Source organism: Loxodonta africana, chromosome 5 (assembly GCF_030014295.1).
Source record: "Loxodonta africana isolate mLoxAfr1 chromosome 5, mLoxAfr1.hap2, whole genome shotgun sequence".
NCBI lineage: Eukaryota > Metazoa > Chordata > Mammalia > Proboscidea > Elephantidae > Loxodonta > Loxodonta africana.
The window spans coordinates 50,718,378-50,736,279 of NC_087346.1; the positions used below are offsets into that span (position 1 = coordinate 50,718,378).

At 36.7% G+C, this 17,902-nt stretch overlaps 1 protein-coding gene across 6 annotated transcripts in view; it reads left to right on the forward strand.

The window, feature by feature from the left end:
• DNAJB14 (DnaJ heat shock protein family (Hsp40) member B14) overlaps positions 1-17,902 on the forward strand; it is a 70,956-nt gene that overhangs the window by 32,892 nt on the left and 20,162 nt on the right. For 2 of the 6 annotated variants that reach the window (XM_064285509.1, XM_064285510.1), the window contains 4 exons: positions 3,462-3,647; positions 15,015-15,109; positions 15,938-16,047; positions 17,128-17,300. In XM_064285509.1, the coding sequence (XP_064141579.1) occupies positions 3,462-3,647; positions 15,015-15,109; positions 15,938-16,047; positions 17,128-17,300 (564 nt within the window). Of the gene's footprint in view, positions 1-3,461; positions 3,648-13,809; positions 13,887-15,014; positions 15,110-15,937; positions 16,048-17,127; positions 17,301-17,902 lie in introns of those variants that run through there. The other 4 variants (XM_064285511.1, XR_010322047.1, XR_010322046.1 and 1 more) reach the window with 4 other exon arrangements.

A 17,902-nucleotide genomic window follows, 5' to 3' on the forward strand; every position in this document is an offset into this window, starting at 1 on the left:
GTAATTTGATCTCTCAGGGAGTTTGGATGTATCTATAAAGCTTCTATGACTTTGTCTTGGTCAAGTTGTGCTGACCTCCCCAGTATTGTGTACTATCTTACCCTCTACCAAAGTTACCACTTATCTATTTTCTAGTTAGTTAAAACAATTTATAAAAATAATGGAGTTACTATACAGTTACAGTAATCAAGACTGCATGGTATTGATGGAGGGATAGATACATGGATCAATGGAACAGAATAGAGAACTCAGAAAAAAACCTATATGAACATGTCCAACTGGTTTCTGATGAAAGTGCAGAAGCAGTTTGGTGGAAGAAAGATAGCCTTTTCAACAAGTGGTGTTGTAGTAGGTGGACATTCTTAGACAAAAATATAACTTTGACCTAAATCTCACACTTTATACAAAAATTAACTCAGTGTATCATGGATGTAAATGTAAAATGTAACTTTTTAACCTTTAGTAAAAATCATAGGAGCAAATCCTAGGGCTAGGCAAAGATTTTGTAGACTTAACACCAAAAGCATGATTCATAAAAGGAAAAGCTGATAAATTTCATTAAAATTACAAGTTTGCTCTGTGAAAGACCCTATTATGAGGATGAAAAGACAAGCTACAAGGTGGGAGAAAATATTTACAGATACATATCTGACTAAGGACTGGCATTTGGAAGATATAAAGAATACCCAAAACGTACCAGAAAAAAATCTAATTAGAACATAGGCAAAAGACATTCCACTGAAGACAATATACAGATGGTAAGTAAATACATGAAAATATTAACATCATTAGCTATTATAGAAATCCAAAGTAAAACTAAAATGAGGTATCACTACATACCTATCAGAGTAAGTAAACTAAAAATAGTGACAACACCAAATACTGGTGTGGACGCAGAGAAACTGGATTTCTCATACATTGCTGAGGGAATGTAAAATGACACAGCCACTTTAATAAAACAGTGTGGTAGTTTCTTTAAAAAAAAAAAAGTATGAAATTACACTCCCGGAGAAATTAAAATTTATGTTTACACAGAAGCCCATACATGGATGTGTATAGCAATTTTATTCATAATAACCCAAAACTAGAAACAAGCTAGGTATCTTTCAAAGGATGAATGGTTAAACAGTGATATATCTATACCATGGAATAAGACTCAGCAATATTAAGGAATGAACTTTAGCATAGGTAACAACCTGTAACAATACCCAGACAAATACACTGATTGAAGAAAGCCAGCCCTAAAGGGTTTGATTCTGTTTATATAACATCTTTGAAATGACAGTGTTACAGAAATGGAGAATAGATTCATGGTTGTCAGAGGCTAAGGAGGGTAAAGGAAAAAGAATTGGATATGGCTATAAAAGGGGATGGAAACCCTGGTGGCATAGTGGTTAAGTGCTACGGCTGCTAACCAAAGGGTTGGACCGTTCAAATCCGCCAGGTGCTCCTTGGAAACTCTATGGGGCAGTTGTACTCTGTTCTATAGGGTTGCTATGAGTCGGAATCGACTTGACGGTGCTGGGTTTGGTTTTTTTTTTTTTTGGTTATAAAAGGGCAACATGAGGGATGTTTGTGGTGGTGATAGGAATAGTCTGCATCTTGAATGTACGGATGTCAATGTCTTGGTTCTGATATTGCATTATGATTTTGCAAGATGTTAATCCTGAGGGAGATTGAGTAAAGGGTACGGGGATCTTCTGTATTATTTCTTAAACAACTGCATGTGACTCTACAACCCTCTCAAAATTTAAAAACAAATGAAAAATAAATGAAGTGGAAAGTACCTTTTGATGAAATAAGTGAGAATGAGGTAGGTAAGACTTTGAATATCAAAATAAATTTAAGACTTAATTCTTTAGATAAAAAAGAACTGACAAAAGTTCTTAATTATGGCAGTAGGACAAAGTACGTGAGTAGAGAATTATTCTAGTCACAGTTTATAAAATAGTCTTACGTACACAATTTTGGAATATGACTAGTATTTCACAAATATCTTCTGAAATATCTTAATGTTGAGAAATTACTTTTGAAAAAGGAAAATAGAATTGAGGTTGCCTATAGGCGGTTACCATGAGTCAGAATCGACCCAACGGCAGTGGGTTTTTAATGGGATCAGAAGAAAGGAGTCCCTGGGTGATGCAAAATGGTTAATACACTCCTTGCTAACTGAAAAGTTGAAGGTTCTAGTTCACCCAGAGATGCCTCTCCAGAAAGGCCTGGTGATGTACTTCCAAAAAATCAAGCATTGAAAACCCTGTGGAGCACAGTTCTACTCTGACACACATGGGGTCTCCATGAGTTGGAACCGACTCAACTGGTGGTGGTGTGGTGATCAGAAGAAAAGTTCCAAAGTATCTGCATATAATTAATTCCAGTGTAATACTTAATCATCTAAATACACTTATCTAATGAGCATCTCTTCGTTTGCACAGTACCTATGGCAGCCACCACATGAAATCCAAAAAGCATTTAAAAATATCCCATATTGCAAGAAATTTACAATCTAGTTTAAGAAGCAAGCTGTACTTCTGAAAGGATTAATGATTTGGAAGTGTGAGATGAGGATAGGGCAGTTCTTCCTTTGAGTTTCAAAGCATTACTACTGTTGTAAACTGCCTAAGGAGATATCCTGGTAACTGTGTATCATTGCCTCTTGGCTGTGGGGCTATGAGATGGGAACTATAGTTTCTTATGAGTGATTATCAAGGAAGTAGCAAAATAATACAGGAAAATTAGGGACTATCTGTATTCATTCAACAATGAATTCAGACTTTATGCTGGTTGCTCAGGGTATTGCCATTAAAACATATACCCAGTCCCTACTCTCAATGGAGTTTATAGTTTTAAAGGGAATAAATTTTTCAGGAGTAGAATGAAAGAATAATTAGTGTGGACTGAAGTAAGTGGGAAAAAAAAAAAAAAGGATTTTTGGTATATGTTTCATAGAGTAGTGAGAAGAAATTGTGCTTAAAAGAATTTGACTCTGAACAAATAATTTAACCTTTTTGCCTTCAGTAACTTTTATCTGTAAAGTGGAGGTAATAATGGATAATATAATAAGGTCTTGGGCACAGAGATTGGCAGTTAATAAAAAAAATAAGTACTCAATAAATGATTGATACTACTCTTACTGTTGTTTTTAATGACCTTGACGAATGGCTAGATTAGGGTACTCAACAAAGGAGGAAGCAGGATTTTAGGGGATGAAGCACAATATTAAGAAAGACAAAATTGACATTACTTTGTTATCAAGGCAGTAGGGATACTTGCCCATCTAGTATATATATTAAAAAAAAATTCTACTAGGAGGTAATAATAAGTGAAATTGAAAGAAATGCATAATATTCTTATAAGAAATTATTACTGTTTTACTAATTAACATGACATAGCTTTTATATGGGCCGTTCTTTTATAATATAAAAACTTTGCTTATCAACTTTTATTCATTACTTTTTCAGAGATTGGAAATGCTTATGCTGTTTTAAGCAATCCAGAAAAACGAAAACAGTATGACCTCACAGGCAATGAAGAACAAGGATGTAATCACCAAAACAATGGCAGATTTAATTTCCACAGAGGCTGTGAAGCTGATATAACTCCAGAAGACTTGTTTAATATATTCTTCGGTGGTGGGTTTCCTCCAGGTACTTTAGTATTTTTTTTTTTTTTTTTTTTACTTTAGTATTAAATTTTATGAAGCTAGAGATTCTCATATCCAATTAGGGTATTCAGAGATTGATCTATTTTTTCCCTATATTTTTTCTAGTGTTACGATCCTGTGATGATTTTTCGTGAAGATAGGAGAAAGGTGTTATGGTCATTACCTTTACTATAGCCTCCTCTTTTCCTAGAACAATTTTTAATTAAAAATAAAAAAAAGGGTACAGCTATTCTGTATTTTATATAAGCCTGAAGACAGGGCATGTAAGTGGGAAATCCAATAACGCTGTCTTAGGTAAGTGCTATTACAATTATGGAGACCCTGGTGGTGTACTGCTTAAGTGCTAGGGCTACTAGCCAAAAGGTCAGAAGTTCAAATCCACCAGGTGCTCCTTGGAAACTCTACAGGGCAGTTCTACTCTGTCCTATAGGGTCGTTATGAGTCGGAATTGACTCGACAGCAATGGGTTTGGTTTTTTTTTTTTTTGGTTATTACAATTGTGAGAAGTATCCTATATCCTGGAAGACTATTTTACATGGCTTCTGAAGAGATTTTTGCATATATTTTGTTAACGACGTTGTTGTTGTTCTTAGGTGCCTTCGAATCAGTTCTGACTCATAGTGACCCCACATACAACAGAATGAAACACTGCCCGGTCCTGCACCATCCACACAGTCATTGTTATGCTTGAGCCCGTTGTTGCAGCCACTGTATCAATCCATCTCATTGAGGGTCTTCCTCTTTTTCGCTGACTCTCTACTTTACCAAGCATGATGTCATTCTAGAGGGACCAAACCCTCCTGAAAACATGTCCAAAGTATATGAGACATAGTCTTGACATTCCAGTGCAGTGTGTCTCTTGATTTCTTGACTGCTGCTTCCATGGGTGTTGGTTATGGATCCAAGTAAAATGAAATCCTTCACAACGTCAGTCTTTTCTCCATTTATCATGGTGTTGCTTATTGTCCCGTTTGTGAGGATTTTTGTTTCCTTTATGTTGAGGTATAATCCATACAGAAGGCTGTGATCTTTGATCTTCATCAGTAAGCGCTTCAAGTCCTCTTCACTTTCAGCAAGCAAGGTTATGTTATCTGCATAATGCAGGTCGTTATTGAGTCTTCCTCCAATCCTGATGTCACGTTCTTCTTCACATAGTCTAGCTTCTTGTATTATTTCCTTAGCATACAGATGGAATACGTACGGTGAAAGGATACAACCTTGACACATGCCTTTCCTGACTTTCAACCATGTAGTATCCCCTTATTCTCAAAACACTGCCTCTTGATCTATGTACAGGTTTCTCATGAGCACAGTTAATTATAGATTATTAATTTGGATGTTTTTGGAGGGTCTTCTGTCTATTGAAATAGTAAAAAGTTTGAGTCACAGGTTACCTATAGAGTAAGCTTTTTATTAATTTAAAAAAAAATTTATTGTGCTTTAAGTGAAAGTTTACAAATCAAGTCAATCTCTCATACAAATATTTATATACTCCTTGCTTTTTTTTTTTTTTTATACTCCTAATGAGACAGCACACTCCTTCTCTCCACCTTGTATTTCCGTGTCCATTCAGCCAGCTTCTGTCCCCCTCTGCCTTCTCATCTCCCCTCCGGACACCAGCTGCCCAAATCGTCTCATGTGTCTACTTGATCCAAGAAGCTCATTCCTCACTAGTATCATTTTCTGTGTTATAGTCCAGTCTAATCTCTCTCTGAAGAGTTGGCTTTGGGAGTGGTTCCTGTCTTGGACTAATAGAAGTTCTGGGGACCACGACCTCTGGGGTCCTTCTAGTCTCAGTCAGACCCTTAAGCCTGGTCTTTTTATGAGAAATTGAGGTCTGCATCCCACTGTTCTCCTGCTCTATCAGGGATTCTCTGTTGTGTTCCCTGTCAGGGCAGTCATTGGCTGTAGCCGGGCACCATCTAGTTCTTCTGGTCTCAGGCTGATGTAGTTTCTGATTTATGTGGCCCTTTTTTGTCTCTTGGGCTCATAATTACCTTGTGTCTTTAGTGTTCTTCATTCTCCTTTGATCCAGGTGGGTTGAGAACAATTGATGCATCTTCAATGGCTGCTTGCTGGCATTTAAGACCCCAGGTGCCACTCTCCAAAGTGTGATGCAGAATGTTTTCTTAATAGATTTTATTATGCCAATTGACCTAGATATCCCCTGAAACCATTGTCCCCAAACCCCTGCCCCTGCTATGCTGGCCTTTGAAGCATTCAGTTTATTCAGGAAACTCCTTTGCTTTTGGTTTAATCCAGTTGTGCTGACCTCTCCTGTACTGTGTGCTGTCTTTCTCTTCACCTCCAATAGTTCCTGTCTACTATCTTCACCACTATCTAGTGAATACCCGTCACCCTCCCTCCTGCCCACTCTCCTAACCATCGAAGAATATTTTCTTCCCTGTTTAAAATATTTTTTGAGTTCTTATAATACTGTTCTCATACAATATTTGTCCTTTTGCAATTGACTAATTTCACTCAGCATAATGCCTTCCAGATTTCTGCATGTTATGAAATGTTTCACATATTCATCATTGTTCTTTGTTGATGCATAGTATTCAGTTGTGCGAATATACCATAATTTATCTATCCATTCATCCTCTGATGGGCACCTCGGTTGCTTCCATCTTTTTGCTATTATAAACAGTGCTACAGTGAACATGGGTGTGCATATATCTGTTTGTGTAAAGGCTCTTATTTCTCTAGGATATATTCCAAGGAGTGGGATTGCTGGATCATATAGTAGTTCTATTTCTAGCTTTTTAAGGATGTGCCAAAGCAATTTCCAAAGTGGTTGTACCAATTTACATTCCCAGCAGCAGTGTATAAGTGTTCCAGTCTCTCCACAGCCTCTCCAACATTTATTATTTTGTGTTTTTTGGATTAATGCCAGCCATGTTGGAGTGAGATGGAATCATTGTAGTTTTGATTTGCATTTCTGTAACGGCTAATGAGTTTCTTCGTGTATCTGTTAGCTACCTGAATGTCTTCTTTAATGAAGTGCCTGTTCATAATCTTTTGCCCATTTTTTAATTAGGTTATTTGTTGTTGAGTTTTTGCAGTATCATGTAGATTTTAGAGATCAGACGCTGGTCAGAAATGTCATAACTAAAACCTTTTCCCATTCTGTACATAATCTTTTTACTCTTTTGGCGAAGTCTTTGGATGAGCATAGGTGTTTGATTTTTAGGAGCTCCCAGTTATCTGGTTTCTCTTCTGGCGTTTGTGCATTCTTAGTGATGTTTTGTAAACTGTTTATGTGATGTATTATGGCCACTAGCATTGTCCCTATTTTTTCTTCCATGACCTTTATCGTTTTAGATTTTATATTTAGGTCTTTGATCCATTTTGAATTTGTTTTTGTGCATGGTGTGAGGTATGGGTCTTGTTTCATTTTTTTACAGATGGATATCCAGTTATGGTAGCACCATTTGTTAAAGAGACTGTCTTTTCCCCATTTAACTGACTTTGGGCCTTTGTCAAATATCAGCTGCTCATATGTGGATGGACATATGTCTGGATTCTTAATTCCATCCTTTTCTATGTTCTCAAGTACCTTTAGTAGTAGTGGTGTGAACTCTTCTCTGAATGCTTGGTAGAACTCTGCAGTGAAACTCTCTGGGCCAAGACTTTCTTTTGTTGGGAGTTTTTTGATTACCTTTTCAATCTCTTCTTTTGTTGTGGGTCTATTTAGTTGTTTTACCTCTGTGTTAGTTTAGGTAGGTAGTGAATTTCTAGAAATTTATCCATTTCTTCTAGGTTTTCAGATTTATTAGAATATAATTTTTTGTAGTAATTTGACATGATTCTTTTTATTTCCATTGGGTTTGTTGTGATATTGCCAGTCTCATTTCTTATTTGGGTTATTTGCTTCCTCTCCTGTTTTTCTTTTTTCAGTTTGGCCAGTGGTTCATCAATTTTGTTAATTTTTTCAAAGAACCAGTTTTTGATCTTGTTAACTCTTTCAATTGTTTTTCTGTTGTCTATTTCATTTAATTCTTCTCTAATTTTTATTATTTGCTTTTTTCTAGTGCCTGAGGGTTTCTTTTGTTGCTCACTTTCTATTTGTTCAAGTTGTAGGGATAATTCTTTCATTTTGGCCCTTCTTTTTGGATGTGTGCATTTATTAATGTAAATTGACCGTTGAGCACTGCTTTCTCTGTGTTCCAAAGGTTCTGATAGGAAGTGTTTTCATTCTCATTGGATTCTATGAATTTCTTTATTCCATCCTTATTGTCTTCTACAGCGCATTCATTTTTGAGCAGGGTATTATTCAATTTCTATGTGTTTGATTTCTTTTCCCTGCTTTTTCTGTTACTGATTTCTACTTTTATGGCCTTACGTTCAGAGAAGAAACTATGTAATATTTTGATGTTTTGGACTCTGTTAAGGCTTGCTTTATGACCTAATACGTGGTCTATTCTAGAGAATGTTCCATGTGTGCTGGAAAAGAAAGTGTACTTGGCTGCTGTTGGGTGGAGTGTTCTGTATATATCTATGAGATCGAGTTGACTGATTTTGGCATTTAGATCTTCTGTGTCTTTATTGAGCTTCTTTCTGGTTGTTCTGTCCTTCACCAAAAGTGGTATGTTGAAGTCTCCTACTATTACTGTGGAGCTGTATCCCACTTTTCCGTGCTGCTAGACTTTGTTTTATGTATCTTGCAGCCCTGTCATTGGGTGCATAAATATATAATATGGTTATATCCGCCTGGTGTATTGACCCTTTAATCATTATATGCTGTCCTTACTTATCCTTTGTGGTAGATTTAGCTTTAAAGTCTGTTTTGTCAGAAATTAATATTGCCACCTCTGCTCTTTTTGATTGTTGTTTGCTTCATAAATTTTTTTCCATCTTTTGAGTTTTAGTTTGATTGTGTCTCTAAGTCTAAGGTGTGTCTCTTGTAGACAGCATATAGACAGATTGTTTTTTAATCCATTCTGTCACTCTCTGCTTCTTTATTGCTGCATTTAGTCCATTTACATTCAGAGTAATTATGAATAGGTATGAGTTTTTTTTTTTTTTTAAAAACTCATACCTATTAGTGTGTCATTTTGATGACTTTTTTGTGTGTGTTTTGAGTTTCTTTTTCCCACTTAATTTTTTGTGCTGAGTAGTTTATTGTCTTTTTTCTCTTATTCGTTGTTGTTGATTTTCTTTTTGCTGAGTCTGTTTCATTCTTGTATTCTATTTTGATGAGTAGAATTGTTAGTCTTCTTTCTGATTACCTTAATATTTACTCTGATTTTTCTAAGTTTAAACCTAACTTTTATTTCTTTATATCGTCTTGACTTCCTCTCCGTATGAAAGATCAATGACATTTCTTTGTCCCTCTATATTGTTTTAATGTTGTCTTCTTTTACATAACGGCAACCCCTCTTGGGTTGATATTTGATATTACTGATTTTCTAACCAGAATACTCCCTTTAGTATTTCTTGTAGTTTTCATTTGGTTTTTACAAATTCCCTAGACTTCTGTTCATCTGGAAATGTCCTAACTTCGCCTTCATATTTCAGAGACAGTTTTGCTGGATATATTATTCTTGATTGGTAATTTTTTTCTTTCAGTGCTTTATATAAGTCATCACATTGCCTTATTGCCTGCGTGGTTTCTGCTGAGTAGTCTGAGTTTATTCTTATTGATTGTCCTTTGTAAGTGACTTTTCATTTATCCCTAGCCACTCTTAAAATTCTGTCTTTAGCTTTGATTTTCACACGTTTAATTATAATACGCCTTGGTGACTTTCTTTAGAGATCTACCTTATATGGAGTTCGATGAGCATCTTGGATAAATATCTTCCCATTTTTCATGATACAGGGAAGTTTTCTGCCAACAAACCTTCAACAATTCTCTCTGTATTTTCTGATATCCCTCCCTGTTCTGGTACGGCAATCGCTCATAGGTTATTTCTCTTGATAAAGGCCCACATGATTCTTCCTTTTTTAAAATTGTCTGATTTTTCTTCACATACATTGGTGCCAAGTGTTTTATTTCCAGTGTCACTAATTCTGCCTTCCACTTCCTCAGTTCTGCTCCTCTGACTTTGTATTAGGTTGTCTTATTCTGTAATTTTATTGTCAATCTTCCGAATTTCCTACTGCTGTCTCTCTCTGGATTCTTGCAGCTTATTAAATTTTTCAGTATGTTCTTGAATAACCTTTTTAATGTTTTCAGCTGCTTTATGTGTGTGTTCCCTGGCTTGTTCTGCATTTTGCCTGATCTCATTCCTGATGTCTTGAAGAGTTCTGTATATTAATCTTTTGTATTCTGCATCTGGTATTTCCAGGAAATCATTTTCATCTGGAAGATTCCTTCAATCTTTGTTTTGAGAGTTTGTTGACATGATCATGGTCTGTTTCTTTATGTGGTGCGACTGTTTCTCTGAGCAAACTATAAGTTATTGTGTTGGTTTATTTAATGTTTGCTTTCTGTATCCTAGTTTCTTGCTTTGTTTTGTGTTGATATGCCCAAATAGGCTACTTGAGTGAGCTAGCTTGATTATTTGTGACTTTGAAGCTCTCACATCCTGTCACCAGATGGCTAGAGCTGTTACCAGGTATATTAGCCTAGGAATCCATTCACTTTTCTCATATGGATTCAGCTCAGATGTGCAGGTAATTGGTCATCAAGTGTGTGGTACAGGCTCTGTCCTATAGTCTTAGAGGAGCAGGGGTGATTGGTGTAGGTACAGATATCTGGTTGCAGCAGGGGTGTCACACTGTGAACAAGGCGGGGGGCTAACAACCATCCCTCAAGTGTCTGTGAGGAAAGCACGCCCTTGTTCCCTAGAACGCACAGTTGGGTGGGTTCTGCATCTGGATTATGGGAACCCAGTGCTTTTGTTTTAAGGACTTGGAGGTACCACTTATCCTTGTACCTCTGCTGTGGGTGGCTAGGTGTCATGTGCAGAGCCACCAGTCCTTAAGTCCCTGATGTGGATAGGTGAGGTCCTTGTTTAATAGGCAAAGCGGTGTCAAACATCAAAAACCCACCTCTCCACTGCACAGCTGAAACAGTTGCAGAGTGCCAACAAGCTCCTATTCTCCTGAAATGGGCCCACAGAGGTCCATACAGGGGCGAAAGGTATTCAAAGTCTGTGGACCGTTTGTGTTGGACATGAGCCACTTCTGTCCTGAGCTCCCCCGCTTAGTGGAGCTGGCAGATTATCTTTTCCCCCAATTGTGAATTTATTTGTTTCCAAGGCTGGGAGAATGGCTCAAGGTGCACAGCGGGAGCTATGTCAAAAAAAAAAAACAAAAACGCATTGCCGTCGAGTCAGGTCTGACTTGTAGTGACCCTATAGGACAGAGTAAAACTGCCCCACGGAGTTTCCAAGCAGTGCCTGGTGGATTTGAACTGCCGACCCTTTGGTTAGCAGCCATAGCGGGAAATCAACAGCCACTGAAGCCAGCTTGGGGGTTGTGGGCATGGTAAAATAAACACAAGTACTTAGCTTTTGTCGAGAGTGCTGTTTTTCCCTGGTTCCGGAGGTGTGAGTAGACTGTGCGGCTTGCTGTATCTCCCTGAGGAAACCACGTCCCAAATGCTACCGCCAGCCCCGCCATGGTCACTTCAGGGGATTGTGCCTGAGGGGCACTGGTTCTTGCCGAGTCAGATCTGGCAACTCCTCGCTGCTTCGGAACCATCACTCCCTCCCTATGCCACTCAGTCCGATTTCCTAACTTTGCTTTTGATGTTCAGGGCTCCTAGCTTGTCATATATATATTCGTTTCACTTGTTTTTTCGGGTCTTCATTGTAAGAGGGATCATCAGAAATGTCTGACTACTCCGCCATCTTGGCCTCGCCTCTTTATTACTTATAAGACAGAAATAATTATTTGAATTAGGCTACCAAGTGAACAAGGGGCCATATTTTGCCCATTCCAAAGAAAGTGATCCAAAAGAATGCAGAAATTATTAAACAATATCATTAATATCACGTACAGGTAAAATTTTGCTGAAGATAATTCAAATGTGGTTGCAGCAGTACATCCACAGGGAACTGCCAGAAATTCAAGCCAGATTCAGAACAAGATGTGGAACCAGGGATATCATTGCTGATGCCATGGATCTTGACTGAAAGCAGAGAATACCAGAAAGATGTTTACCTGTGTTTTATTGACTATGCAAAAGCATTCAACTGTGTGGATTATAACAGTTTATGGATAACATTGTGAAGAATGGTAATTCCAGAACACTTAATTGTGCTTGTACAGAACCTGTACATAGTCCAAGTTTCAGTCATTTGAACAGAACAAAGGGATAGTGCTTGTTTTAAAATCAGGAAATGCATGTGTCAGGGTTGTATCCTTCCTCTGTACCTTTTTAGTTTGTATGCTGATCAAATAATTTGAGAACCTGGACTATATGAAGAGGAGTGGGTCGAAGTGGGGCATCAGGATTGGAGAAGATTCATTGACAACCTGCAACCTGCAATATGCAGATGACATAGAGTTGCTTGCTGAAACCAAAGAGCACTTAACTGATGAAGATTGAAGACCACAGCCTTCAGTATGGATTACACCTAAACATAAAGCAAAAAACTGGACCAATAAGCAACATCATGATAAACAGAAAAGATTGAAGTTGTCAAGGATTTCATTTTACTTAGATCAACAGTAAGCACCCATGGAAACAGCAGTCAAGAAATCTAAGGACTTATTTCACTGGGCAGATCTGCTGCAAAAGACCTCTTTAAAGTGTTGAAAAGCAAAGATGTCACTTTGAGAACTACGGTACACCTGACCCAAGCCATGGTATTTTCATTTGTCTCATATGCATGTGAAAACTAGACAGTGAATATGGAAGACCAAAGAAGTGATACCTTTGAATTATAATGTTGGCAAAGAATATTGAATATACCAATATTCAACAAATTTGTCTTAGAAGAAGTACAGCCAGAATGCTCCTTAGAAGGAAGGATGGCAAGACTTGGTCTCTTATACTTTGGACATGTTATCAGGAGGGACCTGAAGGACTTCATGCTTGGCCAAGTACGGGGTCTGCAAATGAGAGGAAGACCCTCAACGAGATGGATTGACACAGTGGCTGCACCGATGGGCTCAAGCACAGCAACAATTGTGAGGATGGTGCCTGACCAGGCAGGGTTTTGTTATGTTGTACATAGGGTTGCTATGAGTCAGAACCAACTAGATGGCACCTAACAGCAAAACAATAACCAAGAGGAAACACTGTAGCTAAATGAAAAGATTTTATAGTAGCAGCATAAGTATTATTGAACTCTATTATGTTTATTTGGATGGAAATTAATTTTCTCTAATTAAACTTGTAACTGTAATCTTGTTTATATTTATTTAAGGTACTAAATTAAACACTTTATTCAAAAGTAGAAGAATCTTAATGAATGCAGTAATAGAATTTGGCCTGGTAGGCGTCTCTTAATATTACTGAGAAGGAATGTGGGCATTGATAGGGCATTTAGTAAAACATTCTTAATGGAAGGGGGATGTGTAGATACAAATCAATGACTAAAAATATAAACTGTATTTTGACATATTAGAATACATAATTTCTGCTCAGAAAACTTATTAAAACTAGTAGTTTTGCCTGAAAATATTCTAGCAACAATCAAATCTTTCAGGTAATAGTGAATTTGGCTTCTAAAGGTTGATTTATGGGCTCCTTTTCACAGTTAAGTGCTCCACTACTAGCCAAAGAGTCAGTGGCTCAAACCCACCTAAAAGTGCCTGGGAAGACAGGCCTGGCAGTCTGCTTTCAAAAGGTCACAGCTCTGAAAACCCTAGGGAGCAGTTCTATTCTGTACACTGGGGGTCACCATAAGTCAGAGTCGGCTCAGTGGCAACTAACAAGAACAACAACAAGCAGTTGATTTGCAGTTCTTATGTTAGTTATAACAGTTTATCTTGTCAGTGGTAGCCATTGCTGCTTGGTCGCAGTGTCTGAAAACAACTTGAATGTTCATCAGTAAAAGAAAGTTTGAATAAAGGGTGGTATACCCCTTATTGTTGTTGTTGTTAGGTGCTGTCAAGTCAGTTCCCACGCAAAGGTATTTCCGGTAGATGAGTCGTTGGTCTTGCAAAATTCTATCATGCGATTCCCTGTGTTATTTCTATCACCAAGACCATGTTTTTAAACTACTGAGCCTTCTCCTTTGTTTCAGACTTCGGCATTCCAGTCACTAGTAATTAGCAATGCATCTTGATTGCACGTTTGATCAATTTCAGACTGCAGAAGTTGGTAAAAATCTTCAGTTTCTTCATCTTTGGCATTAGTGGTTGGTGCATAAATTTGAATAATAGTCATATTAACTGGCCTTCCTTGTAGGCATATGGATATTAACCTATCACTGGCAGCATTGTAATTCTGAATAGATCTTGAGATGTTCTTTTTGGTGATGTATGTGACGCCATTCCTGGTCAGTTTGTCATTCCTGGCCTACTATACCATATGATTGTCCAAGTCAAAATGGCCAGTACCAGCCCATTTCAGCTCACTACTGCCTAGGATATTGATCTTCAAGCGTTCCATTTCATTTTTGACAACTTCCAATTTTTCTTGATTCATACTTAGTTATTCCTCATTTTGATTATTAATGGATGTTTGCAGCTGTTTCTTCTAATTCTGAGTGACGCCACATCAGCTAATGAAAGTCCCAAAAGCTTTACATGTTTTGAGTACGTGCCAACCTGTGGAGCTCACCTTCTGGCGCTGTATCAGTATTCCGCTGCTATCCATAATGTTTTCACTGGCCTGTATTTTCAGAAGTAGATCACCAGGTCCTTATTCCCAGTCTGTCTCAGTCTGGAAGCTCCACTGAATCCTGTCCACCATGGTTGATCCTGCTGGTATATGAAATACTGGTGGCATAGCTTCCAGCATCAAAGCAACATGCATGCCACCACAGTACACAAACTGACAAACAAGCGGTGGTAAAGCTTTCAGGCACACCCGTACCATAGTGTATTGTACAGCTATTTTTAAAAAATGAGCTGAAGCTCTTATCTTTGATTTATAGGGATGTTTGTGATGCGTTGTTAAGTGCAAAAAGCAAAATTTCAGATCGATGATCTGACATTGGTGAAAAAATCAACCAAAACAAAGTCCCTCTAAGTATGCAGCATTAGGGAGGAACTCTTATTCATGTTTTCATAAAGGAAAAGGAATGTCTACCTTATTTTAAGTAAGAGAAAGTCGTGGAAGAATTATTTCTGTTTCTGTCTGTCCTTCCCTCAAATAAAAAGAGGGAAATAACACTCACTACTCAAAATTAACAGACATGATTTTTGTAATTAAAAAAATTAAAGAAACATGATAAAATATAGTTCTCTGATCATAATCTCTGTAATATTACTTTTAATTTTATAGGTAGTGTACATTCATTTTCAAATGGACGAGCTGCTTATAGCCATCAACATCAGCATCGACACAGTGGACATGAAAGAGAAGAAGAAAGAGGAGATGTATGTTTATAATACAATTAGAAATTGTAAAATGGCGTATTTCAGTTCAGGAAAAGCAATTAGAGTTGTCTGACAATAGACTAAATTGTTTTAGGAAGTAATGTTTTTTTGTTATCAGAGGTATTTAATAGAGACTAAAAAATCCCTTAGGATTATGTGGGAGCGGGGGTAGAGATAAGAGTGGGGGTTGGTTAGACAATATGACCCCTTCAAATTTGGTATGTGTGATTCTAATGAAGATACACCTGCAGCATGCATGTTTAAAGGCTCTCTTTTTAGTTCTAAAGAATTTAGACTTAATAATGAAAAACTCTGTTTTATAGGGTCCCTAATGGGTAATGGTTTAATGAAAAACTTAAATTAGAAGTAACTTCTCTTGTTTTAATGCAGTTATACCTAATTGTATATAGCAACTAAACTACTTGAAGTGTCAAGGTAAATGAAAAGAGCCTTAGACTAGAAATTAAAAGGCCTGGGCCCTAGCCCTGCCACTCACCAGTTCTTATGACCCACCACCACATCCAAGGAAAATTAATTGTGCGACCTTCTTCATATCAATAGTCTGTGTGCAAGAAAGAAAGTTTCCTTATTTGTAAAGTGAGATCAAATTATATCCGTGTTTTCCGAATCAGAATCTCCAGATGAAGATCCTGGAGAGCTGTATTTTTAAGAAGGATCTTGAGGAGATTGGTTCTTTCAGGCAGGTTTGAAAGCACTAAATCAGATGATCTCTAATGTCCTTTCTGCCTCTCAAAACCTGTAACAACTTTTGAATTATTGACAACTATAATTATATTACAATTTGTTATTTTTTGATTATTTTTATAGGGTGGTTTTTCTGTGTTTATCCAGCTGATGCCTATTATTGTACTGATCCTCGTGTCACTGTTAAGCCAGCTGATGGTCTCCAACCCTCCTTATTCCTTATATCCCAGATCGTAAGTAGCTAAGAAAAAACCTTTATAAAAATGAGTTGTTGCTGTTTCTTACCTCGCTTCCTTTAAAGGGCCTAGTGCTGTTTTACACTTTTAAGTATGAAATCTCTTGTTCCTGTAAGTGTACCAGGTTAACAAACTGATTTAAAAATCTCACTCTAATTTTTAAAATAGTTATTCAAGTGATAAATTTGGATTGTGTTGTTAATTTACATTTCTACTGTGGGTAAGGACAGAGGTGCTATATTCAAACTCCATAGCAATTTAACATGATAGGTAGTGTGTTGACATTGAAGACAAAAAAATACTTTAAAAGACAAAAGTATTTTAAAAGTAGAACTAGAATAACGATTGAATTTACATAGGTTTGCATCATTAAAGGAGAAATGGCTTTACTCTTCTGCTTGTAAAATATTGATTAAATCAAAGCCGGTGTTATTTCTTTGTTATATGAAGTATTGTTTTCACAATATATTTTATATAAGAGATCAAGATATAAAGTAAATGTAATCTTAGCATCTATTCTAGACAACTTTAGTGTAATACAGTGAACATTACAAAGCTTTGTCATATTGCTGGTAATTTTACAGTAGTAAAAACACATTGATCTAAAAATAAGAAATAACTTCCAGGTAAGATTTTTAGTAAATGACAATTGAGATAGCTTTATAAGAACATAGTGTATTAAAATGTAACATTATTGCTCTTGTATGACATGATATGGTGGCTTTAGGTAATTGAGATAGTGTAAATAAATTACTAAGGAACCCTAGTGGCACAATGGTTAAGAGCTTGGCTGCTAACCAAAAGGTCATCAGTTTGAACCCACCAGCGACTTCTCGGGAGAAAATACCTGATGATGTGCTCCTGTAAAGATTACAGCCTTGGATACCCTATGGGGCAGTTCTACTCTGTCCTGTAGGGTCGTTATGAGTCAGAATCGACTCAACGACGCACAACAACAACAAATATATTACCATAAATATTAACTTTTTACTACCTTTTTAGCTTGGTTTATAGTAAGTAACGTATCAGAATGTCCAATTTTAATTAAAAAATAATGATCATGTATCTCTTTTATAGTGGGTCAGGACAGACCATTAAAATGAAGACAGAAAACTTGGGTGTCATTTATTATGTCAACAAGGACTTTAAAAATGAATATAAAGGAGTGTTGTTACAAAAAGTAGAAAAGAATGTCGAAGAAGATTATGTGACTAATATTCGAAACAATTGCTGGAAAGAACGCCAACAAAGTAAGTCTATCAAGTGTTTAACATTTTAAAACTTAGTGTCTTGGAATTGCTTATTATAGATTTCCCTGCTCAGGAAATGATTTGGAATTCCCTGGCACATAATAGCGTTCAATAGCATTCAATGAGGTAATTACGTTTTATACACATATGGCCTAACATAGTATTTGGTTGTGTTATTGTTGTTGCTATCAATAAATATTTGGTTGAATGATAAGTGAATAATACCAAATTCCATTGTATTTAAGATGTCAATTGTAAGATAACATTATTTTATATACCACTAAGAAAGGAAGAAAGGCTGGCACGTGAATTCTGATATGTCATAAAGTTTAAGATATACATTCTGTTTCATAGTTGTGGGAAAATGTGCCTCAATGAAATAGAATATTTTGAAATTAATTTTTCGTCTTTTTTCTCTTGGTTATCTACTGGTGAATAATCTGCTTTTGTCTCATATCTAATCTGGTATTTCCCTCAGTTAATAATATTACTAAGTTTGAGGCTATTTATTACTTAGCTTTAACATTTACACTTAATGTACTATGAGTTTTGTTGACATTTCCTTTTTCTATATTTACATTGTACATAGAGAAGCATTTGGG